The sequence below is a fragment of the Gallinula chloropus genome, assembly GCF_964237585.1.
Source record: "Gallinula chloropus genome assembly, chromosome: 3".
Lineage (NCBI taxonomy): Eukaryota > Metazoa > Chordata > Aves > Gruiformes > Rallidae > Gallinula > Gallinula chloropus.
The window spans coordinates 85,150,109-85,170,150 of record NC_140087.1 but is presented as its reverse complement, the minus strand read 5'-3'; the positions used below and the strand labels follow the sequence as shown (position 1 = coordinate 85,170,150).

General features: G+C 52.6%; 2 protein-coding genes across 2 annotated transcripts; both read left to right on the top strand.

The window, feature by feature from the left end:
• Positions 1-1,024: 1,024 nt before the first annotated feature.
• Positions 1,025-8,687, top strand: LOC311190404 (GDNF-inducible zinc finger protein 1-like; the record flags this gene model as incomplete). Its single annotated transcript, XM_084262316.1, has 7 exons — positions 1,025-1,798; positions 2,180-2,322; positions 3,805-4,740; positions 6,065-6,159; positions 6,384-6,551; positions 7,414-7,571; positions 8,418-8,687. The coding sequence occupies 7 exons, from the start codon at positions 1,025-1,027 to the stop codon at positions 8,640-8,642; spliced, it is 2,499 nt and encodes an 832-aa protein (XP_084118442.1). The 3' UTR covers positions 8,643-8,687.
• A 726-nt stretch (positions 8,688-9,413) lies between these two features.
• GZF1 (GDNF inducible zinc finger protein 1) lies at positions 9,414-19,043 on the top strand (the record flags this gene model as incomplete). Its single annotated transcript, XM_084261141.1, has 7 exons — positions 9,414-9,515; positions 12,540-12,566; positions 12,796-14,189; positions 16,035-16,129; positions 16,650-16,817; positions 17,836-17,993; positions 18,309-19,043. The coding sequence occupies 7 exons, from the start codon at positions 9,414-9,416 to the stop codon at positions 18,663-18,665; spliced, it is 2,301 nt and encodes a 766-aa protein (XP_084117267.1). The 3' UTR covers positions 18,666-19,043.
• Positions 19,044-20,042: the final 999 nt, after the last annotated feature.

Here is a 20,042-nt window from a genome sequence, read left to right as displayed (position 1 = left end):
TTACAGAGTCCTGTGCTAAATAAGAGGTGTTTAAAAACTCTGCTATATGAGGGATGACAGCGTAGGGAATCAGATCGGAGCATCTGATGGCCTTGGAACATTGAGGGCATCTTTGTGCTCCATGGGCACAAGTGAGACTCTTTGTTCCAGCGATGTGGGTGTCACAATGTGTGTTGAGATAGGAAAGCCACAGAGTTTTTGGGCATTTGATTTGTGTTAGTAACAGCTCCTGTCTGCCTCTAGCAGGGGGTGAAATGCAGATTGTTCTTTCTGCAAACGTCACTGTCAGAAACCTTCTGGCCCCCTCTGCCTGTTGACTGAGAGGGAGCAATATTATTCAAACAAAACACTATGACCTCCTCAAAAAAATGGTAGCTATTTCTAGATCTGTAGTTTGTCCCGGTGTATTGTGTAAGTGACCAGGTACAACAACAGCAGCTTGCTGACTGTCCTTATTCACCCCTACCCCTGATGGTTTATACAGGGGCAAAAGAGCAAAACCACAACCCATCCAGAGGTATCCCCCTGCTTTGGCAGCAGGGGCTGCCTGGTGTGGGACTGTGAAGATGCAGGCTCTGTTTCAGGACCAGCCTCCTACCAGTGGGAGGTAGAGCGAATCGCTGTGCTTCCCGTCTCCCTTTGGTGCAGGAGAGCTGGGGAAAGACCCCTCCTTCTATTGCACATTGTGACCTCTACTGTTGACAAGTGCTTATGCAAAGAATGTTTTGTGTTAAGATGGGTGGATCCTGTTACTTGTATTTTGTTACTGTTACCCTCTGTGCTAGGGAATATTGGCTCGCAAGGGTTATCCTAGAGCCTATCTAAATCTGGGACTAATAAACCAAGTGCGTTCGCTGATGACAGCTGCATTGACAAAAGTAACCTTGAGGTCTTTGCTACGTCTTGTAAATTAGGAATTGGGGTGTGGATCTCCACTGAGCTTTTCCTAGAAATTAAAAGATAGCTCGTGGAAGGAAGAGGGAGAGCAAGCACTCAAACATTTGTCTTTTTTTTTTCTGGCAGGATGGAGAAGAAGAAAATTCTAATGAAATCCAAGGTTGCTGCTCCTAACCTCCTGAGGGCTCTGCATTCTCTGTATCAGTTTGGTCACCTCTGTGATGTGACAGTTCACACACAGCACCTGGGAATTCAGGAGGAGTTTCTGGTTCACAAAGCTGTCTTGGCAGCTTCCAGCAACTACTTCAAGGGGCTTTTCCTGCATGACGAGATGCTGGACGCCAAGAACTGCACGGTAACCCTGCAAGACATTTACACGGAAGAGTTCACCTCCTTCCTGGAGTTTGTTTACACTGCAGAAGTGGAGATTGAAGCAGAAAAACTGCAACGGATGAAAGAAATAGCTGAAAGACTCGAATGCAAGGATTTGCTTGACATTTGTGAAGAAGTGAGAGTGGAGGGCAGGAAGGGATTAGACTTGAGCCTCCATCTGAAAGGTCAGCTGTGTGAAAACGCTGGGCCGCAGTGGCCTCGCATCCAGCAAGAGGAGAACCGCGCTCTGAGTAGCTCCTCCCAAGTGGTGGCAGTGCCAGTGCAGAGAAAGCTTTGGCACAGGCAGAGACATAGAAAGTTGCTGGGGGGCTACGAGCTCATCGAAGGCCAAGCAGCAAGCCTGGAGCAAGGGGATGGTGCTTTTCCAGAGCCAAAATCCAGGGCAGCGAAGCTACGGAAACATAACGAGACAGGTACCAGGACCGGACCAGGTACGGATGTCATTAGCCTGGAAAACGGGAACAGCCATTCTCTCTTAAGTCGGACTGAGTCAAAGGAGGCCTGTGTAGTAATGGGGAATGCACTGCCTGAGCTGTGGGAAGATGAAAACAGTTTAATTTCTAAATTTTCCAGTAAATTGGAGCGTAGGAAATCACCGCGGCACATGGGGAAGGTCTTGGAGTGCGAGAAGTGCCACGAATCCTTCCGCATTACCAAGCAGTACCAGTCACACATGGAGCTCAAGCATGACGTGAACCTGGCTGTCAAGTACAGCTGTGACACGTGTGAGCAGCTCTTCTCCACTCACCACCACCTCCGGCAGCACCGCCTCGCCGCTCACGGCGGCGAGCGGGGCTTCTCCTGCCTGTTCTGCGACAAGAGGTTTAAGCGCCAGAAGGACATCAGCGACCACCTCCGCAGGGTGCACGGGAAGAAGCGGGACCCCCAGGCCTGCCCTTACTGCGACAAGGTCATCAGCTCCAAGTGCGGCCTCACAGTCCACATCCGAACGCACACGGGGGAGAAGCCCTACAAATGTGACCGCTGCCCCGCCAGCTTTGCTCAGAGATCTGCTTACACTGCTCACCTGAGGTATAGCGTTCTCTCTGCATGTCCATGTGCACATGGGAAGATGTGTTTTCTCTCGGGCACTGGGTTAAAAGAGTTATCATAGAATCACAGACTGGTCTGGGTTGGAAGGGACCCCAAGGATCAGAGAGTTCCAACCCCCCTGCCACAGGCAGGGCCACCAACCTCCAGGCCTGGAGCTACACAAGGTTGCCCAGGGCCCCATCCAACCTGGCCTTGAACATCCCCAGGGATGGGGCATCCACCCCCTCTCTGGGCAACCTGTTCCAGCCCCTCACCACTCTCTCTGTAAAGAACTTCTCCCTAAAATCTCATCTAACCCTTCTCTCCTTCAGCTTCACTCCATCCCCCTTGTCCTGCCAATCTCTGCCCTTTAACAAGCTGATTCCCCCCTGTTTCTCTGCTCCCTTCAGGTACTGGAAGGCTGCAGTGAGGTCCCCCCTGCAGCCTTCTCTTCTCCAGGCTGAACAAGCCCAGCTCCCTCAGCCTCTCTTCGAGTTCCTCCAGTCCTTGCTGATCAGAAGGGTGTTGAAATCAGCACAGATTTTCTTCTGTTGACCTCATCATTGTGTCAGTCTGGATTACTGGAATGAGGTCTCCCCAGCTGGGAACAGAGGCAAATGTTTCCCATTGAATCAAAGGGAACTTGTGCAACCAGGTCTTGGAGGTGATTTTGGAACCCTCGGATTTGGATTTTTAAACAGGAGCCCAAAAAGAATTGGCACCTGTTTAAAATGCACAAGAAGGTCCTCATTTTGTAAGCCTCAGGGCAGCATGGTGGTTTTCAGCGTGCTTTCCATGGGCAGACATGCTGTGTGCTGTTTTGCTGGGCAGTGTGAACTTCTGGGTATGCTTATGAAGCACCTTCTGACTGAAAACAGTCGTTTTAAGAACTCCAGAAGCCACAGTACATGTCAAACATCCCTGTACCTGTCCGTGTGGTACAGGAGACAGGTGGGCTTCTACTGAATCCCAGCTCCCCTTTTAAAAATCACCCCCTTTGTCTGTAGTTCAGCCCAGTAGCAGGAGAAACGTTCCAGATGTGTTGTGAGTGCACCGATGAAGCTTGTTCCACGCACTAGAGTAGAGATAAGTAGAGGTAACTGCCACAGTTGATATTTTACAGGCGCCCCTCTTTTGGTTTTCCAGGCAGGTGTTTAATCTCTATTTCCCTTGTTTGAAGCTCATCATTTCTTATCTGGTCCACCACGGCCTTGGAGGAAAACATACAGCCTGTCCCATGTTATACAGGTACACTTGAGAGGCTCCATCCTTGACACACTGAGACACTTTAATTTTCTTTAATTATCTGGTCTGACTCCACACAAAATGTCTCTGTTGTTCAGCTCTCCAAACGTGCTGCTAATTTCTTAAGTGGTGTGAAGAGCATTTAGAAGGCAGCGACTCTTCCTCTGAGGCAAACGTGGCAGAATGAAACAATTAGACTTACTGAAGTTGTGCTCTGTTATTTGCTTGTTTTAACAGAAAAATCCACGAGTCTGGGCAAGAGAGGAAACTTCTGCCTGTCTACTGGATGGTGGTTCCACCTGCACATAGACCGAACGCAGCCAGCTGTGACGAAGATCCTGATGGAAAGGTGTGGAGTGGGACATCAGAGGCTGAAGGACAAAACCTTGTGAGGCACCAAGAAGCCACAAATCATGAGGAAGAACCCTGGGGTTCGTCTTTTACCAACCCAGTACGTAGCAGTGAGCAAGAACAGAAGCAGAAAAGCAAGGAAGCTGAAGGAAGAAGTGGAAAAATGAGGGAAGAAGGGGATGAAGAGGAAGGTGAAATGAGTGTGAAGGGAGAGGAAGAGGTAGATTACGAGGCAGTGTATTCAGAGGTGGAAGAGCCCAGAGACAACAAGGAGGTCTGTACTGAGGAGGACGATGAAGATGATGAGTACTGTCATGAGAAGGATGGTGAAGAACATGAATCAGACAAAGAGTTTCAGATAAGGAAAGTAAATAGAAGTGGGGTGAATAAGAAATCTGCCTACGTGATAACCTGTGAGAAGTGCAATGAGCAGTTTGTTTCCCGGAAGAAGTATGTGGACCACTGCAGAGATGTCCACCAGTGCTTGCCTGGTAAAGTCTACCAGTGTGACATCTGCAGCAAGTCATTTGCTAGCTACAACAGCTGGAAGGAGCACCGGGCCTGCGTCCACACTGAGGAGAGGCGGTTTGCCTGCACCCTTTGCAACGCCACTTTTAAGAGGAAGAGAGACGTGAGGACGCACTACGTGCGCAAACACGAGGGCAGAGTCAAACGCCCCCTCTGCTCTGTCTGCGGCAAGATCCTCAGCTCCCGCACAGCGCTGGTGTTCCACATGAGGACCCACACGGGAGAAAAACCTTACGAATGTGGCATCTGCCATTCAAAATTTGCTCAGCCATCGCAGCTTAAGATCCATACCAGGTCAGCCTAGAGTACTGCTGCTCCTGTTGGCACTCCCCGTGTGCCCAGCGTACCTCAGCACTCCTTTTCTGAGTCATTCTCCTCGCGTGTCCTTGCAACAGGAACACCGGGATATAATGTGTTCTCTTGAATCCATGATTAATCCTTTTTACGCAAAGGCTTTGCCTGCATCTGGACATTGCATCAGTTTTGGTAGGGGTTTTGAAACACATGCTCTGTCCGAACTTGGAAGCAAAAGCCAGTCATTTGGGACAGTCTTCAAAATAAGATGATGACCTTCACTGATGGCTGAAGGACTAGTTGAGGTCCTCAGAGACCCAGATGCTGAGCCCTGCTCTTTCTTTCTTGCTCCGAGCAAGTCGTTTAGTGTGAGATTTCATTTCTTGCACACAATACAAGAGCTGGACTTCTCATCTGGGCTCCTCTGTAGCCACTGGGGCTGAGCTGGATGAGTCGCTCGCTGGTGGTGTCTCTGCTAAGTGTGTCCTCGCGCAGTAGAGGGTGAAACATCCTGGGGGGGGTTCCCATCTTTCTCCAAACTGGGAGCATAGCAGATAGCTTAGATGAGGAGGTTAAACTGTTGGAGGGCTAAATGAGGTGAGAGAAGTCCTGTTACTTTGGACATGGGGGCAGTGGCTGCCTCCTGTCCCCTCAGTGTTCCTAAAGCGATGGAAAGAAGTGGTGAGGTGTAGGGGGACCAGCAGCACGAGTGAACTGCTGAGATAACCTGTCAGCTGGAGCGCAGCAGAGCCATGCTGCGTGTAGCACACAGTGTGACTGCCACCAAACAGTGACTGACTCACGGGGTTTGCATTGGGTGTCCAGCTGTCCGCATTGGCAGCATTTTGCTTGACAACTCAGGATTATCCCTGGTTTTGTGCTATTTGGGTTGGAATAAGGGAAGTCAGCACACTAAGACCAAACATTAGGCTCAGACTCTCTCTGATTTGAGCTAGCTTAAAACCAGATGTCCAGCATGCGTTCAGAAACGCTGTTTGCCTGAATTCCCATAGTGCTTTTTGTCGTAAAGAAGCTCACAGAGCAGAGGATGTGAGATGTAGGGATTGTGGAAGCCAAGAATGTGGCTCACGATGTGCTGCTTGCTGGCTTTGTGCCAGGGGCCATCTGGGTGCACTCCCAGTCTCCAGCACAGCAGTCGCTTGTCATCTTCCCTGCTTTTTCCCTTCTGACGCTTGTGAAAGAAAGGTGGGGTTTGTAGGCCACGAGAGCAAAGAAAAAAGCCACCTTAATTGGAAGGACAGTATTCTATGAATGTCCTAAGGAGCTAATTTATTACTAATCATTCATGTTTTGCTCGGTGTAGGTCCCACACAGGGGAGAAGCCATATATTTGTGAGGACTGTGGGGCTTGCTTTGCTGATAAAGGCAAACTCACTGGCCACAAAAGGACCCACACAGGTAGGTGTTAAATACTCCTAGTCCTCCCATTGCCTCCCTTTATGCAGCCAGAAGTTGCTAGTTGGGATTTGAAGAACACACGTGCTTTTTTTATGGTTGTAACTCACAGAAGAGACTTGAAGTACCAGGAGGGAACTAGGAGGGGTAGGAGGAGATTTGAACACCCAACTTTTGAAGTCCAGAATTGCACTGAAGGTTCAGAGTGTCTTTCTCTCTTCACCCAGGGGAGCGCCTTTTTAAATGTGATGTGTGTGGCAAACACTTTGCCACCAATGAGTATTTGAAGTGCCACAAGCGATGCCACATGGGTGCAAAGCCCTACAAGTGCCAGGTTTGTGGGAAGACCTTTGGACTGCGAGCTTCACTGGCCCAGCACAGTAACGTCCATGCAGGTAACGAAACGTTGCCTCGTTCAGCTAATCCTTTACTATGAAGTTTAACAAGGCCAAGTGTAGAGTGCTGCACATGGGACATAACAACCCCATGCAGCGCTACAGGCTGGGGGGGACACTGGCTGGAGAGCTGTCAGGCAGAGAAGGACCTGAGGGTGTTGGGTGACTGCAGGCTGAGTCAGCAGTGTGTCCAGTGTGTCCAGGCAGCCAGGAAGGCCAATGGCATCCTGGCTTGTGTCAGAAATAGTTTGGCCAGTAGGTCTGGGAAGGTGAGTGTGCCCCTGTACTGGGCATTGATGATGCTGCACCTCGAGTGCTGTGTCCAGTTCTGGGCTCCTCACCATAAGAAGGACATCTAGAGCCTGGAGCAAGTCCAGAGAAGGGCAACCAGGCTGGGGAAGGGGCTGGAGGGCAAATCCTCTGAGAAGCAGCTGAGGGAGCTGGTGGTGTTCAGCCTGGAGAAGAGGAGGCTGAGGGGAGACCGTATCACCACCCATATTGACCTGACAGGAGGGTGCAGAGAGGTGGGCGATGGTCTCTTCAGCCATGTGACAGGAGATGGGACAAGGGGAAATGGCCTCAAGCTGTGCCAGGGCAGGGTCAAATCAGATATTAGAAAAAAATTCTTCCCTGAATGAGTTGTGGTGCTGTGGAACAGGCTGCCCAGGGAGAGGGCTGAGTCCCTGCCCCTGGGTGTGTTTAAACAAAGGGTAGATGAGGTGCTCAGGGATATGGTTCAGCTTAGGATGGGAATGGTTGGACTTGCTGGGCATAAAGGTCTTTTCCAACCTTGTGATTCTGTAATTCTTTGTGCTTTTCTCCTACCTTCTAACTCCTTCCTGCCTTGCCTTGCCGGTTGCAGAGACCCGGCCGTATTTCTGCGAGCAGTGTGGGAAAACCTTCACCCAGCAGGGCGCGCTGCGCCGCCACCAGCGCATCCACACCGGGGAGAAGCCCTACAAGTGCAGGGCTTGCGAGAGGACCTTCACCGACATGTCCACCCTGCGCAGACACGTGTCGGTACGCTGCCCCACGGGGCGCACAAGCGGGGCTGGTGACATTTAACTACCAAGAGAAGTTGCTTGGCTTAAAGAGGGTTCATATTGATGCTTAACTTTGGAGTTTTATTTAATAAATAAACCCAGAAACCTGGGTTGGGGTATTGATCTACCTTCTGCAGGAGGGTGAGGGGAGACCTTATCACTGACTACACTGACCCAACAGGAGGGTGCAGAGAGGTGGGTGATGGTCTCTTTAGCTAGGGGACAGGAGATGGGACAAGGGGAAATGGCCTCAAGCTGTGCCAGGGCAGGGTCAGATCAGGTGTGAGGGAAAAGTTCTTCCCTGAAAGAGTTGTGGTGCTGTGGAACAGGCTTCCCAGGGAGGGGGCTGAGCCCCCCCTCCTGGGTGTGTTTAACAGATGGGGAGATGAGGTACTCAGGGATATGGGTCAGAATAGGATGGGAACAGTTGGACTTGGTGATCTTTCCACCCTTGTGATTCTGTAGTGCCTTTGTGTTGTAGAGGAAGATGATTTTGTGTGTTTCCAGCATTGCAATACGCTGAGCATCACTGTTCCCAGAGCCCTTTGGGTCCCTGAAGTGCCTGCTCAGCCAGAACCCAACACTTTGTTCCAGCTACAAGCTCCCCAGTTAGCGTTTGCCTGGGTGTTAAAACTCTTTTGGGAGGGTTCCCTGCTGCTGAGCTGGGCGCAGGGCTGCCGAGTCAGTTCTCTATCACAGAGTTAACCCCTGCGCCCTCTGCTTTTCGTGCCGGGTGGTGAAATCCATACTTGTTACAGCTGTTTGTTGGTAGAAAATGTCACACATCATCGCTTTTCCCCTTTTTATCCCCCTCCCCCATCAGATCCACGACCGCACCGCGCACTGGAGGAGCTTCCTCATCGATCTCACGCCCAAGAAAGATCACAACTGGTCCAAGATCCAGACGCTGGCAGAGGCTTGTGCGGGGGGGACGGGGACTGCGCCGGGGCCGTGCTCAGCGGGCCGAGGGAAACTCTGTCCGCCAGGAAGCGTGGAGCGCCTGCCACCTACCGCCGGTGGGGCGGAGGGTGCCGAGCTCTGCTCGTGACGTCAGGCGCCGCCAGGAAACGGTGCGGAACGCCGGAGCGGGATCAGTCACACATCCCCCGCGTCCCCGGCCCGCGCCTCGAGGGGAGCGGCGCGGCGCGGAGCGGTTCAGCGGCGGCTGCGCGGGTGAGGTTGCGGGGGGCGCGGCGGCGTGTTGCGTTGTACCGACCCGTGCTGACGCGACGGGGGCGGGCCAGGCGCGGGACTGCCGCTGGGCGTGGCGGCTCCGCTTCTCGCTCGGTAATAAAGGTGCGCTCACGGCGTCAGCGAGCATCCCGTGCTCCCGTCTTTCATCCGCGCTGCGTTGCCGCGTTGCCTAGCAACGCCGCGTCGCCCCCCCTCCCTCCCGTCCCCCCGCTACTTCCCGCGCGTCACCGCCGCGCCTGCGCTGTCGACTGCCCACGGCCGTTGTCGGGGGGAAGGGCGGGGCCAGCGGTGGGCAACGCTTCCGGCCGCCGCCCGCAGCTGAGCACGGAGGAGCGGACCCGGCGCTGCCCGGTGAGTGCGGGAAGCCGCGGCGGCCCCTACGGAGACCTTCCCCTCCCGCCGCCCGTCCCCAGGGGGAGAGCCAGCGGCAACCGGGCCGCGGGGGTCGGCCCGTAGCCCCCCTCGCCTGCCCGAGGTGCGGGCGGCCGGCTCAGCGTGCTCCCCCCGCCGGCCCCCGCTCTCCTGGCCGGGCAGGCTGCTGCCGCCGGCCCCCAGGCTCGTCTGCGGCCGTGTGGCGGGCGGGGGAGGGACGGGGAGGAGGAGGAGGAGAGCGACTCGCCTTGTCATGTCGGTTGCGGGGCGCGGCGTCCCGCAGTTCCCCGCAGCCGACATGACAAGGCAGGGGGTCAGGGCAGGGCCTGGAGAGCCCGGGGTGCTGCAGGCCTTGGTGGGGTGCTCTGGCCTGCCCTCTGAAGGGAGGCCGGGCCTCCTGCTGCGCCCTTAACTTCTGTTTCAGCCCCGCGGACTGCGGCTGGGGTGCCCTTATTGTGGCTTCAGCAGTCGGAGCAGTCCAGAGCAGGGCAGGCTTGTGCGTAGCAGGCGTGTCTCATCTTTAGAGCATGTGGAATCACTGGCGCAGGAGACCTGAGGAGTTTGTGGGGTCGCAGCCTGGCAACACTAGCTGGCTTGATCTCTTTGGCTAGTTCCACTCAGGGAAGGGGGCACAGGCGTGGCTGACTGCGTGCAAGAGTTGCTTTGTCTGAAGCTTGGTTCTATGGGCCAGTCTTAGCAAGCAGGCTCAGTTTGTGGATTTCCAGGCCTCAGCTTTTTTAAGATGATGGCATAATAGTTGTGCTGGGCTCAGCACCTCTGTGCTTGCTGCAGGAGATGGACTGGAAAGCCTTCGCAGTGCAAAGTGTCTTACTGTCCCTGTGGGACTGCTGCTCCTTCTCTCAAGGAACTCAGCGATGTGATGTGTTTGCACAGTGGCTTTAGATCCTGCAGGTCTCTATTGGAAAGGAAAAGAGGGTTCTGCTTTGTGGCCTTAAGAGAAGAAGAATTGGTACAATGTCTCTGTTAACATCCATCCTTCAGCTCTGCTCTGCCCTGGTCAGGCCCCACCTGGAGTATTGTGTCCAGTTCTGGGCTCCCTGGTATAAAAAAGCCAGGGATCTCCTGGAGAGAGTCCAGATGAGGCTACGAAGATGATTAAAGGCCTGGAGCATCTCCCCTATGAGGAAAGGCTGAGTGACCTGGGGCTGTTCAGCCTGGAGAAAAGACGACTAAAGGGGGACCTTATTAATGTTTATAAATATCTTAAGTATGGGATGCAGGGGGAAATGACCAGCCCCTTTTCAGTGCCCTGTGGAGACAGGACAAGGGGCAATGGCTCCAAGTTGGAACATAGGAAGTTCCACACCAACATGGGGAAGGACTTTTACACAGTGAGGGTGGCAGAGACCTGGGACAGGCTGCCCAGGGGGGTGTGGAGTCTCCATTTCTGGAGATATTCCAGCCCCGTCTGGATGCCTACCTGTGCAATATGAGCTAGGGAGCTGCTTTGGCAGGGGGTTGGACGCGATGAGCTCTTGACATCCCTTCCAGCCCCTATGATTCTGTGATTCCTGAGGTCAGCTCCTGAAATGAACAGCTCACCGGGTACAGTTACGAGCTCGTTCACCCCAGTGAGAGAAGTTTGTGGTTTGGGTTCTTGGTTCCTGCCAGGGATCGCTGTTGTCTGCATGTGACCACAGCTTTCTGCTCTGCTCTCACACGGAAGACAGGTGGATGGTTGTCAAGTACCATGGTAAGGAGTTTGGGAATAATGGTGCTGGGGCAGAAAGAAGAAGTTGTGATCTCATAGGTTATTTCAGGTAAAGCGTTCGGTGAGTCTCTGCTTAATTCACTCAGGAATACTTGGGGTGAAGGTGGGAGGGAAATACCTCAAGAGTGGCTCTGGAGAAAGGGAAGTGAAGTTATAAATAAGTGTAAAAGGTGATGTGTGAAGAGCCAGCCTTTCAGCCAGGACTCAGATCATGTTGTCCTTTTTCATACAAAACTCCTGCCAAGGCTGAAGCGTGCCACTGGGGTTTGCTTGTGCAAGTGGACTGGGGGTTGAGATGCTTGTGGAGCTCTGGCACAGGTGGTTCTTCGTCCCCTTCCCAGGTCTTTCCTGTGTAGCCTGTGTAACTCTGTGACAGTGGGGTTTAGGTTTCAGGTAGAATTCCGTTCATAGAGCTATTTAAATCTTAATATTATAAATTTATCAAGCTAATGGTTTGAAGGACAGGCAATAGGAAGGGTTTGGTTCTGAGGATAACCTTTTTGTGTCGAGTCTAAGGTAGAGCTGTGGGTGCCTGTGGTGGATCGTGTTCCAGTTCTCCTGCTTGTTGTGTGAGGGTGGGGAAACAATCCTGCTTCCCTCGGGTCTTGTCTTGTAACCCCTTTAGGACAGGGGCTGCCTGTGGCTCTTGACTGGGCACAGCATCCATGAGCATTCATTTCACATGGCTAATAACAACCTCAGTGAAGCTGGGTCGGTGACACCTCTCTATTTTACAGCTTCCTACAAATATTTTCTCTAAACTGTTCTAAGAGCAGATCTTACTGGGATGGGAGTCTGATTTTTGCTCTGTTGAAATGAGCATGGACCAAAATTTGAGTTCCTAACTCTGGGGGTGGGGAAGAGTATCCCCTCCTGATGCTACAGATATTGTCCCTTCTGTGCTTAATATGGCTTCCTCGCTGTTAGATCAATTTTGTCCCATCTGTACACTTTCCTTTCTTATTTCCCTTGCTGAGCAAGGTTTCTAGTGGCCCATGTAGAATAGGCTGCAAGCCCACTGCACCTGTGCACATACAGAGAACAGAAACTTCAGCTTTTAGGAAGCAGAAAGAAATTCTTCAGATTCAAAATGCATGTGTAGGTTGTTAGGACCCCAGTGAAACCCAAAAGTTTGTGGGGAGGGATATTGCCCAGAGTGTTGTCTTAGAAACATTGTTTGTTCTGGGATCTAATGTTGGGGTTTTTTCCTTTTGAGAACTTTGGGGCCACTTAAAACGTTTCTGGGAAACACGGTGTAACCTCAATGTTAGGGGCAGTTGTGAAGAAGCCCTTGAGAGCTGCAGGTGGCCACTGAAGTGGCTTAGAGACTCACAAGTCCATTTGGGTGAAGAACCTTTAAAAAAGAGAGCACTTGGGAGCTGTTTTCTGGTTTCTCAGGTCTGCAGTTTGAGAGTGTCATGGTCTCCTGTGGTTGGGTCGGTTGAGCGTTTGGAGTCCTAGCCAAGCCTTCTTTGACAGTCTTATCTGGAAAGCTCGTGGAAGGAAGTGTTTGTTTAGGATTGCAGTTATCTTAATCTTACCTCTCTCTCACTGCCTGATGAGGAGGGAGAATAGTTTCTTAACTCCAGGGGCCTCAAGGAGAGCGTTTCCTTTGATCTCCCCCTTTTTGCTTTGTCCCTCTTACAGGTTCTAATAGTCTCCAGAGTGTTTCAGGTAAAATTGTGGTTGAGATTGAAGCTCAAACTAACTTCAGAGAAGTCTGTGTGTGTGAGAGGCATGGTGTGAGGTAGAACCACTGTGGGCAAGGCTTTGAGATGGTCATGGTGCTCCTCTGAATGTCTGCTCGCTTCAGCTCAAGCACCTCAGGGGCTTAAATCCCAGGGGAAGCGCTCTCCAAAGCCTGGCTGGTGAAATCTTGTGAGGTTTGCTCGTTCCTGTGCAGACAGCTAACGTGTGGTGTTGTCACCAGCTCTTTGCAGAGAGAAGAAAGATGGAAAGCAATGCTGTGTTACTGGAGTCCAAGTCCTCTCCCATCAACCTGCTGAACGAAATGCACCAGCTGCGCCTCCTGGGCCACCTCTGCGACGTGACCGTCAGTGTGGAGTACCAGGGTGTCAGGGCAGAGTTCGTTGCCCACAAGGCCGTGCTGGCAGCCACCAGCAAGTTCTTCAAGGAGGTCTTCCTCAACGAGAAGGGCGTGGACGGCCCCAGGACCAACGTCTTCTTGAACGAGGTCCAGGTCGCCGACTTCGCTTCGTTTCTGGAGTTCGTCTATACGGCCAAGGTGGAGGTGGAAGAAGACAGGGTGCAGAGAATGCTAGAAATAGCTGAAAAGCTGAAGTGCTTGGACCTCTCAGAAACCTGCTTCCAATTAAAGAAGCAGATGCTTGAATCGGTGCTGCTGGAGCTGCAGAACTTCTCTGAATCGCAGAACTCTGAGGAAGAGAGCACCGCCCGGCCAAGCATCTTGCTGGAGTCCAAAGCAGCTGCTGTGGCAGAAGCCAACCAGGCAGACTGTCCTCTGGATCCTCCAGACCCCTCAGTAGACGGGGCTGGCAATGGAACGTCTCCTGAGATTTCAGCTGCCAAATCAAAAGAGAAAATAGACAAGAAGAAGGAAGCGATGAAGCCTCCTTATGCCAAAATCAGAAGGGCAAGTGGGAGGCTGGCTGGGAGGAAGGTGTTTGTGGAAATCCCCAAGAAGAAGTACACAAGGCGGCTGAGAGAGCAGCAGAAGAGTGCAGAGGTTGCTGTGGAAGAAAACACGTACCCTCCAGACCAGGATATGTGTGATGTGGAGAGAGAGGAGGGGCAGGTGGAGAGCAGCATCAAACCCGAAGGCGAGGAATGCAACGGCAGCTTCGAGTCAGAGGAAAACCTGAAGAAACCCGAGGAGGATAAAAAGAAACGAGGCAGCAACTTCAAGTGCAGCACCTGTGAGAAGGAATTCCTGTATGAGAAGAGCTTCCTCAAGCACATAAAGCACAGCCACGGCATCGCAGCCGAAATCGTTTACCGCTGTGACACCTGCAGCCAGACCTTTGCCAACCGGTGCAACCTAAAAAGCCACCAGCGCCACGTCCACAGCAGCGAGCGCCACTTCCCTTGTGAGCTCTGCGGTAAGAAGTTCAAGAGGAAGAAGGACGTCAAGAGGCACATTCTCCAGGTTCATGAGGGTGGTGGGGAGCGTCATCAGTGCCAACAGTGTGGAAAGGGGTTGAGCTCCAAAACTGCCTTGAGGCTCCATGAAAGGACGCATACAGGCGACAAGCCTTATGGGTGCACAGAGTGTGAGGCTAAATTTTCTCAGCCTTCTGCACTTAAAACACACATGAGGTATGAACGGACTTAACTGGCCTTGTTAGATTCTGGGGGGAGAAGCAGAACCCCCTGGAACACACCTTGAGCCTTCAAGTGACGTGGGGGTGTAAAACGTGACTGACTGGAGAGTGTCCGCAGAACCTTTTTTTCCCCATAGCCTTGTTTTTGGGGGGGTGGGGAGGGTGGTTTTTCCCTGCTTTTTGGGTTAAGGGAGCTGCTGTCATTTTCTTTAAGCCAAAGTACAGATCTGTGGGCTGAGGCTGCTGCTGCTGAAGCACTGCTTCACTTCTCTCAGGGGAGCAGACCAGTCAGGAGTCAGTGGGGTGTTTCATGTGAGAGAAGCAGACCCCATGCCAAGTTATCGATGGGATCAGGGCTATAATTACTTCAGTGAATTTGATGCCTCTTTATATTCAATAGAATACTATTATGTAGTGGGCCTGGAAGTATTCTGAAAGGATTGGGCTGTGTATTAAAGGGAGGAACGCCAGGTTTGGGTGCTAAGTGTGGAAGACAACTGAGTGGTAACTAGGAAGAGGCTGATGTGCTGCTGGCTGGAGATGAGTGAGGAACTGAAGGCTCCCATGCAGGGCCAATGGAGTCGGTTGTAGCGTCATATTGTAGTGTGGTTTAGCAGTGGAAGTGCCAACACATGGTCCTGAAAGTTCACAGGGCTGGGGTGGGGGAGGAGGATGCTTTTATCAAAGCACATCTACTGAAGTGCCTATGTGCCACCAAAGTCCAGGTTACAGCCAGAGAGTGAGTGTGGAGAGGGAGGTGTAGAAGAGATATCCCAGAGCCCTACTGCTCAGGCACAGAAAAGGAAGGTGACAGCCTTGATGTATTCCTAGGTGGTGTTTCCTACAAGGTAGAGGAGCTGGTGAGCCACTGCTTCCTTTCACTGCCTGTTTGAAGTCAGTGGCTTTACTCCCAGCTGTTGGAAGCAAACTCCAATGGCATCGCAGTACAGCATCTTCTTTCACCCCCTGTCCTTTCCCAAGCCCCTAGTGATGGCTGTGTGCTGCTTAGAAGGGCAGGGTTTGCCATGGGCAGAGTTTCTCCTCCGTTGTGTACCGCTTGAGTAGTCAGTCAGCTTGTTCAGTGCTGGGAGCTTGGTGCTTCTGCCCCAGCCCATGTATCCCAACAGTCTGCAGTGAGAATTTCCCACCTTTCTGAGTGTATTTCTGTGCCTGTGCTGCTCCTGGTGATGAACAGCCACAAAGAATGGGCTGTGCTGGCTGTGTTCCTGCAGTGCTATTCAAAAGAGTCCTGATGCGTGCATGGGTGCAAAATTAAGATGGAACTGGGATGCTGATCTAGGCATTGACTCTGTAACCTGCCATCCACATGGCCTGCCCCAGGATGTCACACCACGTGCCTGGTGGGACAGCAAGTAAGCTGACTGTATGAAAGTGGTGGGGTTTTACTCTACTTCTCATGTACTACTTGTTCCATGGCAGTCAGCAGCAATCCTTGACAGCCCCACAGGAACAGCGAGCCAGGGAGCAAGTCACTGGTGCTCTGTGCACAGTGGTTACATTTTATTCCTGGTCTGGAGACCTGGACACCAAGTTTTACCTGTAAAGTTTGAGTTTTACCCTAAAGCAGTTACTAGGCCTGGGCATGGATCATGCAGCATGATTGAGCAATAAAAGCAGCATTGTGGAAGCCGTGCTGCAGAATTTGGCCCAGCTGAAGGGGGTTTAAATAGATACTGAAGGGGGTTTTAATAGATACTGGTGTCTATTGCTCTTCAGTGTCTGGCATCAGTTGCTCTTCAGAGAGCTGCGACAACTGTGGCGCTGTGCTGCACAGGAAGGAGCTGTACCTGGGTGCTTTAATGTTGCTTTCTCGTTTCAGAATCCATACTGGTGAAAAGCCTTTTGTCTGTGATGAGTGTGGTGCCAGGTTCACGCAGAATCACATGCTCATATATCACAAGCGGTGTCACACAGGTAAGGCTTTCTCTCCCAGTGCTCTCTGTGTAGGAGGAGACCTGCTCTGAAACCAGGACAGCCCATTTGCAATCAGAATATGCTTTTTTTTATTGTTGGTTTTTAATATAAAACACATCCTTCTCATCCCAAGACTGAGAAATGGTGCTGTAAGGGGATAGGCATGCAGTGGAAAGGGTAAAAGGAGTTGGTTAAAGAGAAAGAGAGTTCCTGGCTGTCTGGGGCCTGACATCTTCTGAGAAGTGGGAAGGCAGAGCACTGCAGGGTGGGGAGGAGGTGGCTAGCTGCACATCTGTCTCCCTGGGCTGTTCCCGTGCTGTATGGAGCTGCTGTGCTGGAAAGCTGGAAAGCTTCCCTGGCTGGAAAGCTCTGCCTGCTGCCGAAGTCACTGTGTCCCCATCAGGTCCCTTGCGAGGCTGGCAGGTGCTTTGCTGGCATCCAGCATGGCTCAGGCCTTGCAGGCTGTGTTTGGATGGTGTTCTGCGTTGCTTTAACTCTCCTTTCCCCCCCCTTGCTGCAGGGGAACGGCCTTTCATGTGTGAAACGTGCGGGAAGAGCTTTGCCTCCAAGGAGTACTTGAAGCACCACAACAGGATCCACACCGGCTCCAAGCCCTTCAAGTGCGAGGTCTGCTTCAGAACGTTCGCGCAGAGGAACTCACTCTACCAGCATATAAAAGTCCACACAGGTAGGAGCCGCCACGTCCTTCAGGCAGGGGGGTTTCTCAGTGAGGGTTTCCCACTCCTTTAATTCCCACCCTGTGCGTGCAGTGTGTTCTGTTGTTCACATCCCTTCCCCGTGTACGCCCCACACCTCTTACTGAAATATTTCCCAGAGCTGTGTGGGCCCCTAAGCTAGTAATGTTTAGCGACCAGAGAACTATGTCCACTGCAGCTCTGAGCTGTCTGTTTGCCCACCTTTCCTGCTGTGTTCTCTCCCACTTGCATTTCCTCCTCAGTGCCTGCTTTGAAGCTTCCTTGCCTGCTCGCTCTCTCTGAGTCCGTGTTTTCCAGTGGTACAGCAGGCTGAGAATACTCCTGGTAGCTTCACCACGTAACAAATACCACACTTGCTTATCTGGTGCCATGCTGTAGGAAGTGTCCTCACCAGTGTTCCCTGTGTTAATGACATTCCTGTCTTCCTGCCACGTCCTGCTCTTTCTCTCCTCCCTGCGTTGGTGTGTCCAGTGTGGTCCTTCTGGAACATCACGTGTCTCTGTTGCACTGCTTGCATCTGTTGTAGAGTGGTTTTGAGGGTCCCCTTTCCCACCTTAGCCAAGGAAAGAGGAAATGTGGGGTTGTTCGGGAAGGTGCTTTAAACAGTGAGCACAGCGAGGTGTTTGGGTGAGGAGGGAACCAAGGGGTTCTGAGCAGCTCTGGCATTGTGCTCATGAGAAGTACCTTGTACATAGGACAGCTTGTGTTGTGGGACAGGGCTTCAGTTGGGAATGGAAAATATGGGTGGAAAAGGCAGAGGCTTCAGTAGCTGCACAGACTCTGCAGGCTGTGTGCCCAGGCCCTTACCCTGGGAGTATCTGCTTGCTTCAGCTGTGGCAAAAGTCACCCTGGGGTGAGAACCCTGAGCAATGTTGGAGCTCTTCTCTGAGGACACTTGTGCGTGCCTCACCCTTTCGTGCAGCACAGGGGCTCCTTGAGGCTCCCCCCACACCCCAGCATCACCACGTTACAGCTGTGCTGTGCTTCCAGGCGAGCGGCCCTATTGCTGTGACCAGTGTGGGAAGCAGTTCACGCAGCTGAACGCGCTGCAGCGGCACCACCGGATCCACACTGGGGAGAAGCCCTTCATGTGCAACGCCTGTGGCAGGACCTTCACGGACAAGTCCACCCTCCGACGGCACACCTCGGTAAGAACCGGCCATCCCACCGCCCCCAGCTTTTTTCTGGGGGTCTGGAAGGGACTTCCTGGTGGGTTTTGTTGGGCTGGGCACATCCTCCCCTCTGAGGTGTGCGTTCAGTTGGAGCCTGCGGTGAAGCCCCTCTTAATCTGTTGTGACGTAGCAGGTTAGAACCTCACTGCATACTGACCTAGTTCTGGGGTAGCCACGTGGGATGGAGAAGGACCTTTTCTGCCAGCCTTGGGTGTGAGCTGGCTCATAGCCTTTCCCTTCTGGATGTTTTTGGGTTCAACCTGGTGGGTTTTGGTTATCTTGTGTTCTCAGATACATGATAAAAACACCCCCTGGAAGTCCTTCCTTGTCATCGTTGAAGGAGCCTCTAAGAACGATGAAGGTCACAAAACAGAGCTTCCCGACGAGGAATACGACGCGTCACCCAAGATCCCAGAGAAGCTTCTCTCCTTCTCTGAAAACGGCCACTACCAGAGCGTGACTGCTGTCCCAGGGAGCGTCACCGCGCTGCACGACACTGGCTCCTCCACAGGAACGGGCTGTAAGTCAGATGGGACACCGGGCCCGCAGGAAGCCCTGATAGCCACCGCCCTGAGCGAGCTGACCGTGCTGCACACGCAGACGGACGCTGTTCAGCCACAGCTTCACGCCCTGGTGAACATGGAGTGATGTCGGGATTCAGAGACCCAGTGTGAGCTGTGCCCTTCCTAATTCCTTTGTGGGGACCTGGGGAAGCCGGGCTAGATGTGGATTTCCTGAATATTCTCCCCCAAAAAAGTCATTACCCACCTCCTCCACTGTGCTCCATCTCCCGAGGGCAGGGTGCTGCAGGGGAGGCAGAGTCCCATGGTGTTTATCCCCACTGAACTGGGTGGCCCTGGCTGGCCTGCGGTGTGGATCGGTTCAGGAGAAGGGGGGAGTTCCATTCCTGGTTGATGTGACAACACACGTGTACAATCAAGAGAAATGATGTTGTGTTTCTCAGCCTCGTAGCTTAGTGACATGAATTGCGCTCTCCCCTAGTGGAAATTCATAGATAAAGTTAAGTTTTACTACAGGAATTGTTGGTTTATCTCTGCTTTTGCCAAGGATCCGTGGGAATAGGCGTGGGAGCAAGCTTCACAGCCCTAACTCAAACATCACCCTTGTGCTGAACTTGATGACCTACTTTTATAAATTAACAGTACTGGGGTGGGAGCAGTGACTTGCTGCTCTGCTGCTGCAGTGCTGCGAGAACCACACTTCTCTTTGGGCATCCCTTACCAAGCTCTTCCCTGAAATCCTCTCCCCTTTTGCTAAGGAAGCTCCAGGAGCTGGGAAAGCTCTCTGTGGGGAAACCAAGGGTTTCTTCCTTTGCCAGCCCTGAAGCTGGGCTGGGGAAGGGGCTGGGGCTGCCTTCAGCTCGACCTCAGTGGAGCACAGTGGAGTCTGCGGCATTTTTCCCTGTGCTGCCATGAAAGAACCTTGGCAAGAGCAGCGTGGGCCAGGGCAGAGTCCTGCTTCAGGAGCAGCTGTGAGGAGCTTAATGCTTCACAACTCAGGCCCCCTTCCCTGTGCCACCATGTACGTACCTGGAACTCCTCATTCCTTTTCCTGATGATTTTGGTACCGGTGCTGTATTCCCGCAGCATCTTCCTTGGCTGAAGCTGGAGAGAGGCTGTCAGGCAGCAGGTGAAGGTAAGCACAGCCCAGCCTTGCCTGGGGCTGGCGAAGCCATACCGAATCCTGGCTGTGGCATGGAGCTGTTCTTCACCCTTCAGGGGTGTCACCTGCATTACTGTGAATCCTAACTGTAAGAAGGGGGTTGGGTTTTTCCAGAGAACATTTCCAAGAAGTTCTATTTGAATTATCTGTGGAGCCCTGTGTCCCAGCGAGGCTCTGTGTCCCTGGCCTGGTGACGTGTTAAAGCCTGAGCACCACCCAGGGCAAGCTCTCTACTACCTGAACGCAGGGAAGCGAGTTACTTCGAACTGTTCTTACTCAAGCCCTGAAAGCTCCAGCCTGACCCCCCCATGCTGGTGATTGAGCGGCTCTGTACACTGCACC